The 14,023-nt window shown below is 36.6% G+C and overlaps 1 protein-coding gene across 1 annotated transcript; it reads left to right on the plus strand.

Moving 5' to 3' along the window:
- Positions 1-6,287: 6,287 nt before the first annotated feature.
- Positions 6,288-6,908, plus strand: LOC139859130 (uncharacterized). The gene has a single exon (XM_071847935.1). The coding sequence runs from the start codon at positions 6,288-6,290 to the stop codon at positions 6,906-6,908; it is 621 nt and encodes a 206-aa protein (XP_071704036.1).
- The last annotated feature ends 7,115 nt before the right edge of the window (positions 6,909-14,023 follow it).

Here is a 14,023-nt window from a genome sequence, read left to right on the forward strand (position 1 = left end):
TCTAACTCCTTATTGCCCCAAACTACCTTGTAGCTCCCTGCTTCGTCAGTGTGATAACTTTCCGAATCATTTGATTAGATGCATCTTCCCACTAACCAGCCTAACGACTTCTATTTCAGGTTTGAGGAGCTTTAGCATGAGAACTTAAGTCTCAACAGAACCCTCGATTGTGGGGGTCTCTCGGGTGTCTTGTGTTAGAGTATGGATTTTTCATTAAAAATGGTAGTTTGTAACGATATTGACTACTCATATTTTTCACACAAAATAATCCTACAGTGACAAATTTTCAAAGCAAACATTTTGTGTTCAATTTTTTTTTTTTTTCGAAAAACAACATTTTGTGTTCAATTAATTGTGAAGATCAAGTTGAACCTAGTTAGATTGATTCAAATTTCAATAGAGCTAACAACTTAATCGCTACTCCCCCCATCTCAATACAGATGTTTATTATTAATTTTTCAAAGTTATTTTTGTCAACTTTAACAGTATATATTTTTATTTATGTTATATAATATTTTATCATAAAAATTATATGAATAAAAATACATTTAAAACTCAATTCATTCATATAAATTCCATTAAATATTATATAAAACAAATAAAATATCTACAAAGTTGACAAATAAAAATTTTAAAAAGTTAATAATTGATATTTTATTATGGGACGGATGAAATATAAATAAAGGACTAGGCATGATAAACGAAAGGAATAATAGATCATATACTTGAATTTGTCATTCCAATAACAATAACAGTAATCATTGTAGTAAATATTGAAAAATTGTGAATCATTGTTATTCAACCACTCCTAAATCCGCACTTATTATGTGATAAACATTGATATCAATATTTCGCACTTTGGTGAAGGACCTAAATTTTATATAAGTTTTTTATTTTTATTTTTTTTCTTACTTGATAGCTAAATTTCTAACTTATTATTAGAACTCTAATAGAATTCATTATTTAACAATTCAACAATATAATAGCAACATAAATAAATATTGAGACAATGTAGTATGAAGTGCAATTCATTGAAGATGCTTGATTTTTTTTGGAAATTTTATTAAACAAAACAAGACTAGCAAGTGGCTAGTCGATTACAAGAAAAAGAAATTACATGGGATTAAAAAGTCAGGTATTTCAATCTGGCGCAATGTTACTTCTAGATTTGAGTCAAGAAAAAGCGACTAATCTAATGCTATCGAATAAATCACTTTTCTTCACTTATTGCGAGTCGTGAACAATATCATTGCGTAATCACCAAATCACCATAAGGTGGCATCCGGAATACAGTAAAAGGGATCCAAATGAGTGTGAGATCGGAAAGCACCATCTATCCACCATAAAAGCTCATCCACAGAGTCAATAGTGCGTGAATTACTTCAACATCTGACTATTGATAATTAATTGTGAAAAATTTATTATATACTATTCTGATCTTTTTGTTGGAAAGGTAATCAAGACCTAGATAAGGCACATCTCAAATCATCATTATTTCCAGGAGTGAGAAAAAAACGAATTAATTGACCTATAATCGTATTATAAAAACAATGATATAAACCTCCAATCACAGGAGTTCAATACTTCATTAACCTGATAAACTAAAATTTGTACAATCGCAATAATACAAAGAACCGAAATTGCTCTCTCAAACTATTACAAATTTAAGAAGATTATGATTCTAACTCAGAAATATACAACAGAGATTAAATAATCAAGATGATGAAAAATGTAACGGAATCAGAAAACCCTAAATCGAGTGTGTGAAATGCAGAGAATGACCGTATGAAAACTGAATCATAGCAAACCCCAATCAAATTGATTATATACTTGGGTTGAGATCATTAAAGGCTTATTAAGCAAATGGTTTATTAATCACTCCGAAGTTCAAAATATCTCTAGCCCACCAGCAACAAGCCTATAAGTCCAAAAGAATCTGCAATGCCCTTCAACTGCAGCTCTTAACATTTGCTGTAATATCTTGTAAAATTAATACTAGAAATATCATAATATTTAAAACATATGTTTGAAAGTGTAATTATTTATCAGTAAAGAGTTACATTTTATCCTAAGTTTAAATATAATTAATTTTACCCTAAGATAGATTAACAATAAAGTTAACATAAATTATAAATCAATTAGTTTGTCACATGGTTAATTAATTTGTAAGTCTTGTACTTTCTATCAATTTAATTTAAAGTCTAGAACTTTTAACATTGAATTCTTTTTTATTATAAGTTTAATGCTTTAATCCACTAAATACACAATAGAACTTCTATAACCATGACCCTTCATCACAACGTCGAAGAGCATGTTAACACGTATAAAACAAGATCAACACACAAAGCACGATCAACGCAACCTAAACACCTTAACGAACCAAACAGACAACAAAACATAAGCAACAAACTAGACAATGCAAACTTCTAAACAAAAGACAACCAAACCATACAAAAAAATTGAACATCTTTTTTAAGCAGGCAGAAACTGAAAAAGACACCAAAACCAACAACCAGACCATCATATTCCTTCATTGAAAAATTTATTTAGCTCGACCCTTTTAACTTTAGGCGTTTCATGTTTTTGGTTTCATAAGCCAGTTTGAAGTTGATATGCGTTGCTTTAACCCTTTCACCTTCGAAGTCCTTCATTATCGACTCAAAGAAACCAAAATATTTGCTCGTGGAAGTACTGTCTAATGCCATCCTCTAATGTTGTTGACCAACATGATTAGATAGCAAAGGAAATCATCAAAATTCCAACCAGTTTCAACCTCGACATCCTCCACGACTTCCAAACCTTCTTCGCTCGCAATCTTCTTCTTCGACTTCTTCTTGGAATTCTTTTCCGCCCCCATTGAAAGTTGAATAAAAAGGTCTTGAGTTAACAACCTCATGTTGTTTGAGTTTATTAATATTCGCTCACGAAGCCCGACACGAAACTTCACTTGATTTACCAATACACAGGCCGGAACTCAGAATTCTTCGAACCCGAACCAAGCAAACACCCAACCGAAGAGGGAAACACCACAAGAACCTTACGAATCTCGGAAATTATTTTAATAGAATGTGACCCATATGACCTATCCAAAGTCTCAATCAAGTCGTTTTTCAAGTAAGTGGACCCAATCGAAACATTATTATTATGAATTTGCGCAACACCAAGATCTTCACCACCAGGCACATCCTCATCCCTCTTCACACCGTCAACATCCACCACATCGGGATGAGAATCTTCACCAACCATCAAATGAAAAGTTATCTATATTAATTAATTAATTTACAAATGTATTTTTGAAAAGTAACATAAGAACTAAAAGAATTCCATTTAACCATCTTGTTGCCTTAGTCGAAAGATTCCATTTGAATTGGAATATGGTCATTTACTATGATTTGCCAACCATCCATGACCGAATGGTTAAAGCACCCAACTCATAATTGGTGAATTCGTAGGTTCAATTCCAACTCAATGCAGGCCAATGAGACCCTCCAATTACGGTGATTTATTGGAATTAGCTATGTATTAATGACCTCTCATCAACCATAAATAACGAATTGATGTTGTATTCATAAGAATTAGTAGTGTTATTGATGGTAGATTAACATAACTTTTTTTTAGAAATAACAACTCTTGTGTGAAGAATCATATATATGTTCACACTTAAACGTAAAAGTGAAGAAGAATTATATGTGAATGTTGATACTTTTAGTGTGAAAAGTTATAGAAAAATATCCAAATTTTGTGTGGTAGATGTTCACGTTTTTTATGTTTGAAGAATCATGTGTAGAATCATGCTAAGACCGATGAAAGATCGAGGCTATACGCAAAAGAAAATGTTCCTCCCAATTTCAGTATTCCCCCAAATTCCTCTCTCAAAACCCTAATTCTTAGCATCATTTCGCCAATTTTTATCTCCGATAACCGATTCTTCGTGAGTCTCATCTCCATCGCCACAATTACTTACTTATCAAATAATTTAGCAAAATCCTACACAAATCCTAGAACATTGTTCGAGCTATCGTCGTTCTAAAATTGGTGTTCAAGCTAGAAGATTCTGATGAACCGTTCGTATATCCTTCAAACGCTGCTGAAGCTAATGGTAATAATTAATGATGTCGATAATAATAATACTTTTGATGATGAAATTGATGCGTGGTCATGGATCTCGTGTAATCAATCTGAACTGGAGGTGTACATGTATATGTAACTATCAATTTCTCAGATTAATAGTTTAACATGATAAAGGCTTTTGTAGAGAAAAGTTAAAATTAAATATGCAATTGGCGATTTGAGCTTTCTCTCTCTCTCTCTCTCTCTCTCTCTCTCTCTCTCTCAATGATGATTAGAGTTGTATTTATAGGCAAACCCTAATTCTAGAACCGTCCCAGATCACGTTAATCTCATCCATAACTGACTCCCCCGAATCACGGATATAATTATGGAAAAGATATTTACTTGACAGCTAAGCAACCGCCGTACCGGGAACAAAGGAATCAGATACAATCCGCATACCGCATACGCACACTATTAAGCGCCCGCATGCATATGAGGTGCGCATGCGGGTTGCGGTATCATTAATATATATATATATATATATATATATATATATATATATATATATATATATATATATATATATATATATATATATATATATATATATGGCGATTTGAGTGGAAAAGTTAGTTACATTTTTCTTCATCGTTCAGATCCACCATTTTTACACTCAATCAATACTAATTCCTGAATCAAAGTTGTCCATTAGTGAGAGGTGAACATCTCTGTAGGATCAATTTGCTGTTTACTGTACTGATTTCACGAATTGATCATGACCACAAAACCTACGAAATCTTCTCGTAAGGGGAAAATTCCTGGAAAATTTAAGGATACAATTCATGATCTCAATTGCAAGTCTAAGGATAATCAACAGAAGAATGAATTGAAGAAACCTGGAGACTCGATTGAATCAAATGAGGTTTGTGAGAAAGAGCTTGCTGATGTCATTGAAGGTGTAAGTTCCAGTTCTGAACAACATGCAAGTGAATCCAGTAGTGTAAGTAAATCATTGTTGTGAATGCTTCTGATAATAATGCAAGTAATAATGAATCTGCAAAAATTGAAAAAACTACTTATGCTAGTGTTGTCAATAAGGGAGAAGTTGATAAGAAATTAGCCTATATACCTCCTGATGTTGATGATAATGGAAATGAATTTGTGGTTTTTGAGAATGAGTATGTAGAAGAAAGCTGTAAACAATGGAACTTAACTGCATGTGGTTACACTGTTGGATGTAATATATATGTCTTGTAATGCTTTAAGCTACAATTTAAGGAAAATGTGGAGTAAGTTTGGCCTAATTGACATCATCATGGACTGTAAGAACATTTGCTACTTCAAGTTTGATGATGAACAGGGGATGAACAAAGTAATTGAATGCAGTCTTTGAATGGTAAATGGGAAACCATTACTTGTCCAAAAATGGGATCCAGATGTTATTATAGAAAAAACTGATCCTGTTAAGGTTCCTGTGTGGATTAAGCTCAAAGAGGTGCCTTTAGAAGCATGGAATGTTAAGGGACTAAGTGCTATTACAAGTAGGGTTGGAAAACCTATCTCAATGGACACACTTACTGCAAACACGCGTCATAAAGGTAGTGGAAGGGCTGGATTTGCAAGAATTATGGTTGAGGCTGAGGCTACTAAGGGTTTTGCTGAGCAGGTTGAGATTAAGTACAAAGATAAAGATAAGAATGTTAAAGGTATCAAAAAAGTGATGGTTGAATATGAATGGAAACATGTTATTTGTGATCACTGTAAAGTATTTGGACATAATACACTTGAGTGCAAAGTCAGGCCTAGGACAGAGGAAGAATTAAAAAAGTTACAAAAGAAGGATGTTAACACTGATAAAGATGGTTATATGGAAGTAACAAAGAAAAGTAATTTGCAGAATGTGAACAAAAGTCATCTTATTAAAGCAAAAGCAGTGTATAGACCTAAGATACAAGCATACTCTAATAGGTATGCTGCTCTTAATTAAGCAAATGAAGGAATGCAGGATGATTTTCTTAAGGTTGATCAATTTTTAAAGAACAAGAAACAGCCCAATCTCAATGAATCTAAGGATTGGACTAGTGAAATGTTCTTATATTTCAAAAGGAAATGGGAACAGATGCAGATCACTGATTTTGATGATCATATTGAAGATGTGGTCAGTAATGGCATTGAGAATGTATTGACAAATGAATTGCAGGGAATGGATGGTGGTACCTTAGTTTAATTCAATGATGAAGAAAGAACTTAAGATTGCATCATGGAATATTAGAGGAATGAATACTTTGGATAAACAGTCTGAAGTAAATGATTTAATAAAGGATGAAGATTTGAGTATGTGTATTTTGTTAGAAACTCATCTAAAACATAAGAATATTCAAAAAGTTTGTGAAAATGTTTTTAATAATTGGAAGTGGCATTCCAATGTAAAAAATAGTCCCAATAGTTGCAGAATTATAGTGGGTTGGAATGATAGCAAAGTCAATGTGATGATCATAAAATGTACTAGCCATCTCATATTCTATATGGTGGAAGTGATTAGCACCAAAGAAAAATTTTATTGCAGCTTTGTGTATGCCCACAATAAAGGAAAAGATAGAATTACTTTATGGGAAGAACTAGCATTTCAAAGTAGAATTGCTAATAAAACAGCATGGTTCATTATGGGGAATTTCAATGTCACTAGATACTTGCATGAATATTCTTCTGGTAGCTCACTTTTTACTGATGATATGAATGAATTCAATGATTGTATTAATAAGCTTCACTTGGAGGACATCAATAGCACTGGCTTTCATTTCACTTGGACTAAATCATTGAAAAATCCAAGGTGTGGAAACTATGAAAAAATTTGACAGAATCATGATCAATGATGGAATAATGAATAAATTTCCTCAAGCTCGTGGCATTTTCTTACCTTATCATAAGTCTGATCACAGCCCTGTTGTACTTATCATTCCTAATAGTATAGTTTGTAAGCCTAAATTATAACACCCTGATTTTTTTTTTAAACACAGCGAAAGTACATGAATTACTAAAATTACCCTGGTTAACGTTTACAGACCATAGTTAAGAAATCAACTTAGTTAACATTAATTACAACTTTACAAAATGACAGTGTTATGTGAAAACAGTACAAGAAAGAGAAAACATCAGAGTTCAGCTTATAGTCAAACATGTCTTCTATCCCGTCTTCAACACCCGTCCTAAGCAGCAGTACCTAAACCTGCAAGGGATGGATATGTGCGGGATTAGCACAATTGCTAAGTGAATGGATACTATCTAGCAGACCAAGCATAAGCAACTGAACAAGCAAGGGTCTCAGATACGCTAACGTCCTGAACTAGCATAAAAAAACAACTGACAATATGAGGATCAGTGGCTTGTACGAGCACACGACTTAGCTGATCAGGCTACATTCTACCGATAGTCCGCTTTACTGAATCCACTGCATACCCATCCAAACGCAACACATGCGTCCTTCTATGCTATACTGAATAATCAGTAACATCATAACCCGACCAGGATACCACGTTCGACCTCACACAAACCCTACCTTGCCGCCTCGGTGGGTTCCCAACCTTGCCGCCTCGGTTGGTGTCCAACTAACAATGTGCACATAAAATCACAGATAATCAATCATGCAATTGTTCTAACCGGCATGACAATATCTAACTACACATGGTATTCATACAGGATATAAATATAAAAGTAAAGAGTCTGAAAAAGTAGCGTGTCAGCTACATAATACTCTATCCGCAGATAGAATCACTCACCGAATACCAGCAACTAGCTAAGATAATCTATTACTGAGCTGTTTCCTTATCCTTATCACTTGACCATAAGGCAAATCAAGTTAGTTTCTATCTGTTAGCACAAAACAGCACAATACAGTAAATCAGTATTAAAAGCGCCGCTAAAAAAGCCTACTCAACACTTAATAATGGCTAGACATTCTACCTAAGACCATCGGCCGACTGACCAAGACACTCGACAGACCGTTGTCCCACCAACGAGCAAGGGTCTCTTCCACCGACCGAACGTCTAATGTAATATCATAATCCGAAGCACTTCCACCATCGGTCGATGGTCGAAGACCATCGGCTGGTTATCAGTCACATCGGTCGATGGTCAACGACCATCGGCCGAAGGTAGTTCATCAGCTGCAGCAGCAGCAGCAGCAAAGTGATGGGTTTTAACCCAAAATCACCAAGTCTCGATTTTGGACACGTTTTTGACCTCAAAACTGAACACATCTTGTACACTAAACCATTTGGGACATAAACCCACAACATTCAAACACAAACAACAACAAATTGTACCAATTTTGACATCAAGGCCCACTTTCATAAAACTTAACTAAAACATCCATTTTGACACTGATTTGATCACGAAATCAAACAAACTTTACCTTGTTAGAATCACAACAACACAAGGAACGATTTGACACTAAAATTAAGCTTCAATTCGAGATCAAATGATTTAAGGTTGTTTGAAGAAGGTGAAGTTAGGTGAGAGTGAGTGAGAGGAAGGTTCAAGAAACAAAAGAGGGGAAACAACTGTACTTTCACTTAATTGGGGTTAAAACCTACACCCCACAACACACAGGTATTTACCAGTTATCTGATAACTTTCGTACTTAATTTGACATCCCTAACGGAGTCTAAAAAATAAACGAACATGTTCTGTGACCCTTGTCACAAACTGATCTTAACCAAATAATAAAATAATACTAAACATTTAATTAAATAAAGGCATAAATAATCACACAATTATGCCTAAGGGCAAAAAGGTCATCTTACATCTAGGCCCGATCGGAGGATGTTACAAATCCACCCCCTTAAAGAGATTTCGTCCTCGGAATCTGGTCCTCGTCAAACAGACGTGGATAACGAGCCTTCATCAGCTCTTCGGTCTCCCACGTAAGGTTCGATCCTAAACTATGCTTTCACTCAACAAGCACCATATGGATCTCCTTCTTTCTCAGCTTTGTTATCTTTCTATCAACAATCCTAACTGGTTCTTCAACTAACTTTTGATTCAAGTCAACCCTCAAATCGCTTAACGGAACCAATTATGTCTCATCATCAACCTTACACTTTCTAAGATAACATACGTTGAAAGTGTTGTGAATCCCTGCCAACTCTGCCGGAATTTCTAACATAATCGTCTGAGCATTAACCCTCTGGATAATCTTGAATGGCCCAATGTACCTCGGAGCTAACTTACCTCGCTTACCAAACTTGATAACTCCCTTCCACGGTGAAACTTTCAAGTAAACACGATCACCCACCTCAAAATTTACCCGACGTCTACGTGGATCGGTATACATTTTCTGTCTGTCACGTGCTGCTTTCAACTTTTCACGCGCAATTGCTACCTTGTCTGCTGTTATCTAAACTAATTCTGGACCTGTAAATTGTTTCTCACCGGCTTCTAACCAACAAGTCGGTGTTCTACATTTGCGACCGTACAACATCTCATAAGGCGGCATGCCAATACTCGAATGATAAGTATTGTTGTAGGCGAACTCGATCAAAGGTAGATGTATATCCCAAGGACCACCGCACTCTAACACACAGGACCTAAGAATATCTTCTAGTGTCTGTATTGTACGTTCACTCTGACGGTCGGTCTATGGATGATACGTTGTACTCAGATTTACTTGATATCGGCTAAAAAGTCACGTTTTCACCCCGGTATTAAGGCCCAAAAATAACAAAGATTCACCCCGGTCTGTGGATGCTAAGTAAGGCCATGGAACCTGGTTAGTGTTGACCAGTACACTGCACCATAACACGGTCTCAAGCATTGCACCCCGCTTGAGGGATTCTTAGTTAATTAAGGAACTGTTTGTTTAGACACATAAAGGATTGGACCGTTAGGATAACCGAACGTGTTCATGGAAGTTAGCTTGACTTGGCCATGGTGTTCTTTATGGTTGAACTCTTTTTAAGGGCCTAACTACCTTTTATCAATCATTAATGAAAGCATTGCAATACATCACGTCTCTCGGATATGGTAAACCATGTATTCTATTATGCTTAAGAAAGTTTAGACCATTTCGGAATGTTAATACGTCACCCAACCGAGTCGCTCAATTGGATGAGCCATCTGAACGTGTATGCCTGTAGTCAGACTGTACGGGCGTCGGGGGTAAGGGACGTTGCTGTCTATTCAGAATTTTCAAGCCTAATGCAGTACCCAGTGACATGTCTTATGACAGGGGCGTTTAGGACCAGTGTAATGAATACAGGGCCTCTGCCTATTCATGAGCCAGCATTCCATAATCTCGGCAGAATAACTGATGAAGTCATAGTATGCACTCACTTTAACCTTATCTGAATTACGAATTTTATCGCATTTACTTTATCTGTCTTATAAATTAGAAAACCCAAAATAAATATTCACTACTCCCTAACTATCTTAGGCTTAAATATAGGTTCGATTCTACTGATATCTCAAAAATACGACCCTAGGTCATACTTCCCTTACTTATAAGGAGTAGTAAGATTTAGGCCCCACTAAATATAAATTTAAAACAGTACCTTCCTCCCACGAGTGACTGACCCTGAAGAGCCGCAACCTGACGACACTGCGCGAATAAAATCGTCCGTTTCGGCCATATCATTATTCTTATTCCCAAACTCTTCTGTAAACTATTCTAGAAGTTAGACACAAATCTAGAATCCCTGTCAGATACGATAGACAACGGAACCCCATGTCAACTAACTATCACTTTTAAGTACAACTCTTCTAAAATACTCAACGACGCTGTCTCTTTTATTGCTAAAAAGTGTGCACTTTTCGTCAGTCGATCAACAATTACTCATATCATATCATTACCTCTCTGAGATCTAGGTAATTTTATCACAAAATCTATCGTAATATGATCCCATTTCCTCACTGGAATTTTCAACTGCTGTAACGAACCATAGGGTTTTTGATGTTCGGCTTTAACCTAAGCGCAAACGTGACATCTTTCTACCAATTGAGCAAACATCTTTCTTCATCATTGGCCACCAATACATCGGTTTCAAATCGTTATACATCTTTGTACTACCCGTATGGACAGTCAACCTCGATTTGTGCGCTTCATTTAAGATCAATTTCCTTAAATTTCCAAGAATAGGCACCCAAATTCGTTTCTTAAACGTCTTAAGTCCACAGGAATCGTCAGTCAATTTGTCTTTTATTTTGGTCATCAGTTCAGTCTTTAAGTTCTCCTCCAATAAAGCTTGGCCTTGAACTTGTCTTATATGTTCAATAAGTTCTGAAACTATTTCAGTTCTCATTAATTTCACGGTCTCTTCGGTCTTTTTACGACTTAAAGCATTGGCAAAAACATTCGCTTTTCCCAGATGATACTTTGTTTCACAATCGTAGTCTTTTATAAGCTCTATCCACCGTCTATGTCGCATATTCAGTTCTTTCTGCGTGAAAATATACTGGAGGCTCTTATGGTCTGTACATATCACACACTTTGTACCGTATAAGTAGTGTCTCCACAATTTCAATGCAAATACCACAGCCGCCATCTCTAAATCATGAACCGGATAGTTACGTTCGTGTGTCTTTAACTGACGAGAAGCATACACGATAACTATATCTCTCTGCATCAGTACACACCCCAACCCGGCAATTGACGCATCACAATAAACCATGAAGTCATCTGATCCCTCTGGTAATGCTAACACTGGAGCCTGACATAACAACTGTCTCAGAGTCTGAAAGGCCTGTTCCTGTTGATCACCCGATCGGAAACTTACATCTTTTCTAGTCAATTTGGTCAACGAACCCGCTTTTTTAGAAAAATCTTTTATAAGCCAGCGATAATAACCCGCAAGACCCAAGAAACTCTTAACTTCTGTCGGTATCTTCAACGAATTCTAACCCATTGCCGCTTCTATTTTTTATGGATCCAATTTAATACCTGCCTCACAGATAACATGACCTAAAAACTGCACCTCTCAGAGCTAGAACTCACACTCCGAGAACTTAGCATATAACTGTTCTTTCTTTAACATCTCTAACACTAGTCGAAGATGTGTCAGATGATACACCTCTGTATTTGAATACACCAATATATCATTGACAAACACAATAACAAACTGATCTAAATACGGTTTACAAACCCTGTTCATCAGATCCATGAAGACTGCCGGATCATTTGTTAACACAAATGGCATAACTAAGAACTCGTAATGCCCATATCTCGTTCTAAACGCTGTCTTCGGTATATCTGATTCTGCAACCCGAACCTGATGATACCCGGATCTAAGATCTATTTTCGAAAAGTACGATACACCCTGAAACTGATTAAACAGATCATCAATTCTAAGCAACAAATACTTATTCTTGACCGTTCTCTTATTCAATTCTAGATAATCTATACACATTCTCATAGTACCGTCTTTCTTCTTTACAAACAACACTGGCGCACCCCACGGCGAAGAAATCGGTCTTATAAACCCTTTATCTAACAACTCTTGTATCTGAGACATCATCTCTCTGATTTCAGAAGGAGCTAACCTATAAGGAACCTTAGCTACTGGAGTTGTTCCCGGAACCAACTCAATCTTATACTCTACTTCTCTTACTGGCGGCAACCCCGATAACTTGTTAGAAAATACCTCAGGATATTCTGAAACCCCCGGAATATCGGTAATAGATCTCTTTTATATCTTAGCATCAATAACATAAGCCATAAAAGACTCACACCCCTTAGAAAGTGACTTCTTCGCCTTCATCATAGAAATCAATGGAAAATTGAACCCACTTCGTTCCTCTCGGGCTACAATACGGGTTCCAGCAGTCAAACGAAAGGTTACCATCTTCTTGTCACACTTTATGTGGGCCTTATATAGGCTCATCCAGTTCATCCCTAACACTACGTCAAAACTAGGGATATGCAACACTAAACAGGACATAGCAAGCGGTCTACCATCAATTTTTATACTAGCTCCAGACACATATGTTGTGACTGGAACTGTCTTACCATCAGCTACCTCTACTCTAACAAGCTCAGGCAGTACAGTAGCAGGTAACCCTAACTTAGTACAGAAATCTATAGACATAAACGTCCTATTTGCACCCAAATCAAACAATACTCTAGCGGGTATTGAGTTGATCAATAACATACCAGTTATGATGTCATCATTATTAATTGCGGCCTCGACTGTCATCTGAAAGGCCCTTGCTTTTGCAGTCGGCGGGTTCTTTCTCTTCTGTCCACTAGAGGTTGTGGAACCCCCGACAGATGCCGAACGCGCCCCTGACCCTGCCCCGGAACTTGCACCCTTCGACGCCTGACAACTAGCTGAACGGTGACCCGATTGGTGACAACTCCAGCACACAATCTCTCTGAAGGAACACCCTTGATACTCATGACCTACCATATCACATCTGAAACACCTTCTCGTTGCCTCTGAACACTGCCCACTATGAGAAGACTTACAACCTTTACAGCATTCTCTCTTTCCCGAACCAGACCCTGTGTTTGTTTGATTAACTTTACCCTTTTGTCTAAACCCAAACGGTTTCTTAGACCTCGAGCTTGACTGACTGGTAGCTTGACTACCCTGCGGTACCACATTTCCTATATTCATACCTCTCGCTGCTCTAACATCACTTTCTACCATCTTTGCCATCACAAAAGCATGAGATAACATCAGCGCGGACCTCACAAATATCCTATATTCCGGCAAGATCATATTCACAATATGCTAGATTCTTGATTGTTCATCAGGCACTCATTGTTGCACAACCTTAACTTGTCCATGTAATTCTCAATCACTTCATCAATTGACATTTGAAGTGTCATCTGCATCTCCAAAAACTCCATTTTGATTTTGTTCATGTCAAACACGTTGCAGTACTGCTTACATACCTTACCGTAAAACTGCTCCCAAATGATAATTCGAACTTGCTCTGGAGGAACATTTGCTATTACCGAATCTTACTCCACCAT

The sequence above is a fragment of the Rutidosis leptorrhynchoides genome, chromosome 7, assembly GCF_046630445.1.
Source record: "Rutidosis leptorrhynchoides isolate AG116_Rl617_1_P2 chromosome 7, CSIRO_AGI_Rlap_v1, whole genome shotgun sequence".
Taxonomy (NCBI): Eukaryota; Viridiplantae; Streptophyta; class Magnoliopsida; order Asterales; family Asteraceae; genus Rutidosis; species Rutidosis leptorrhynchoides.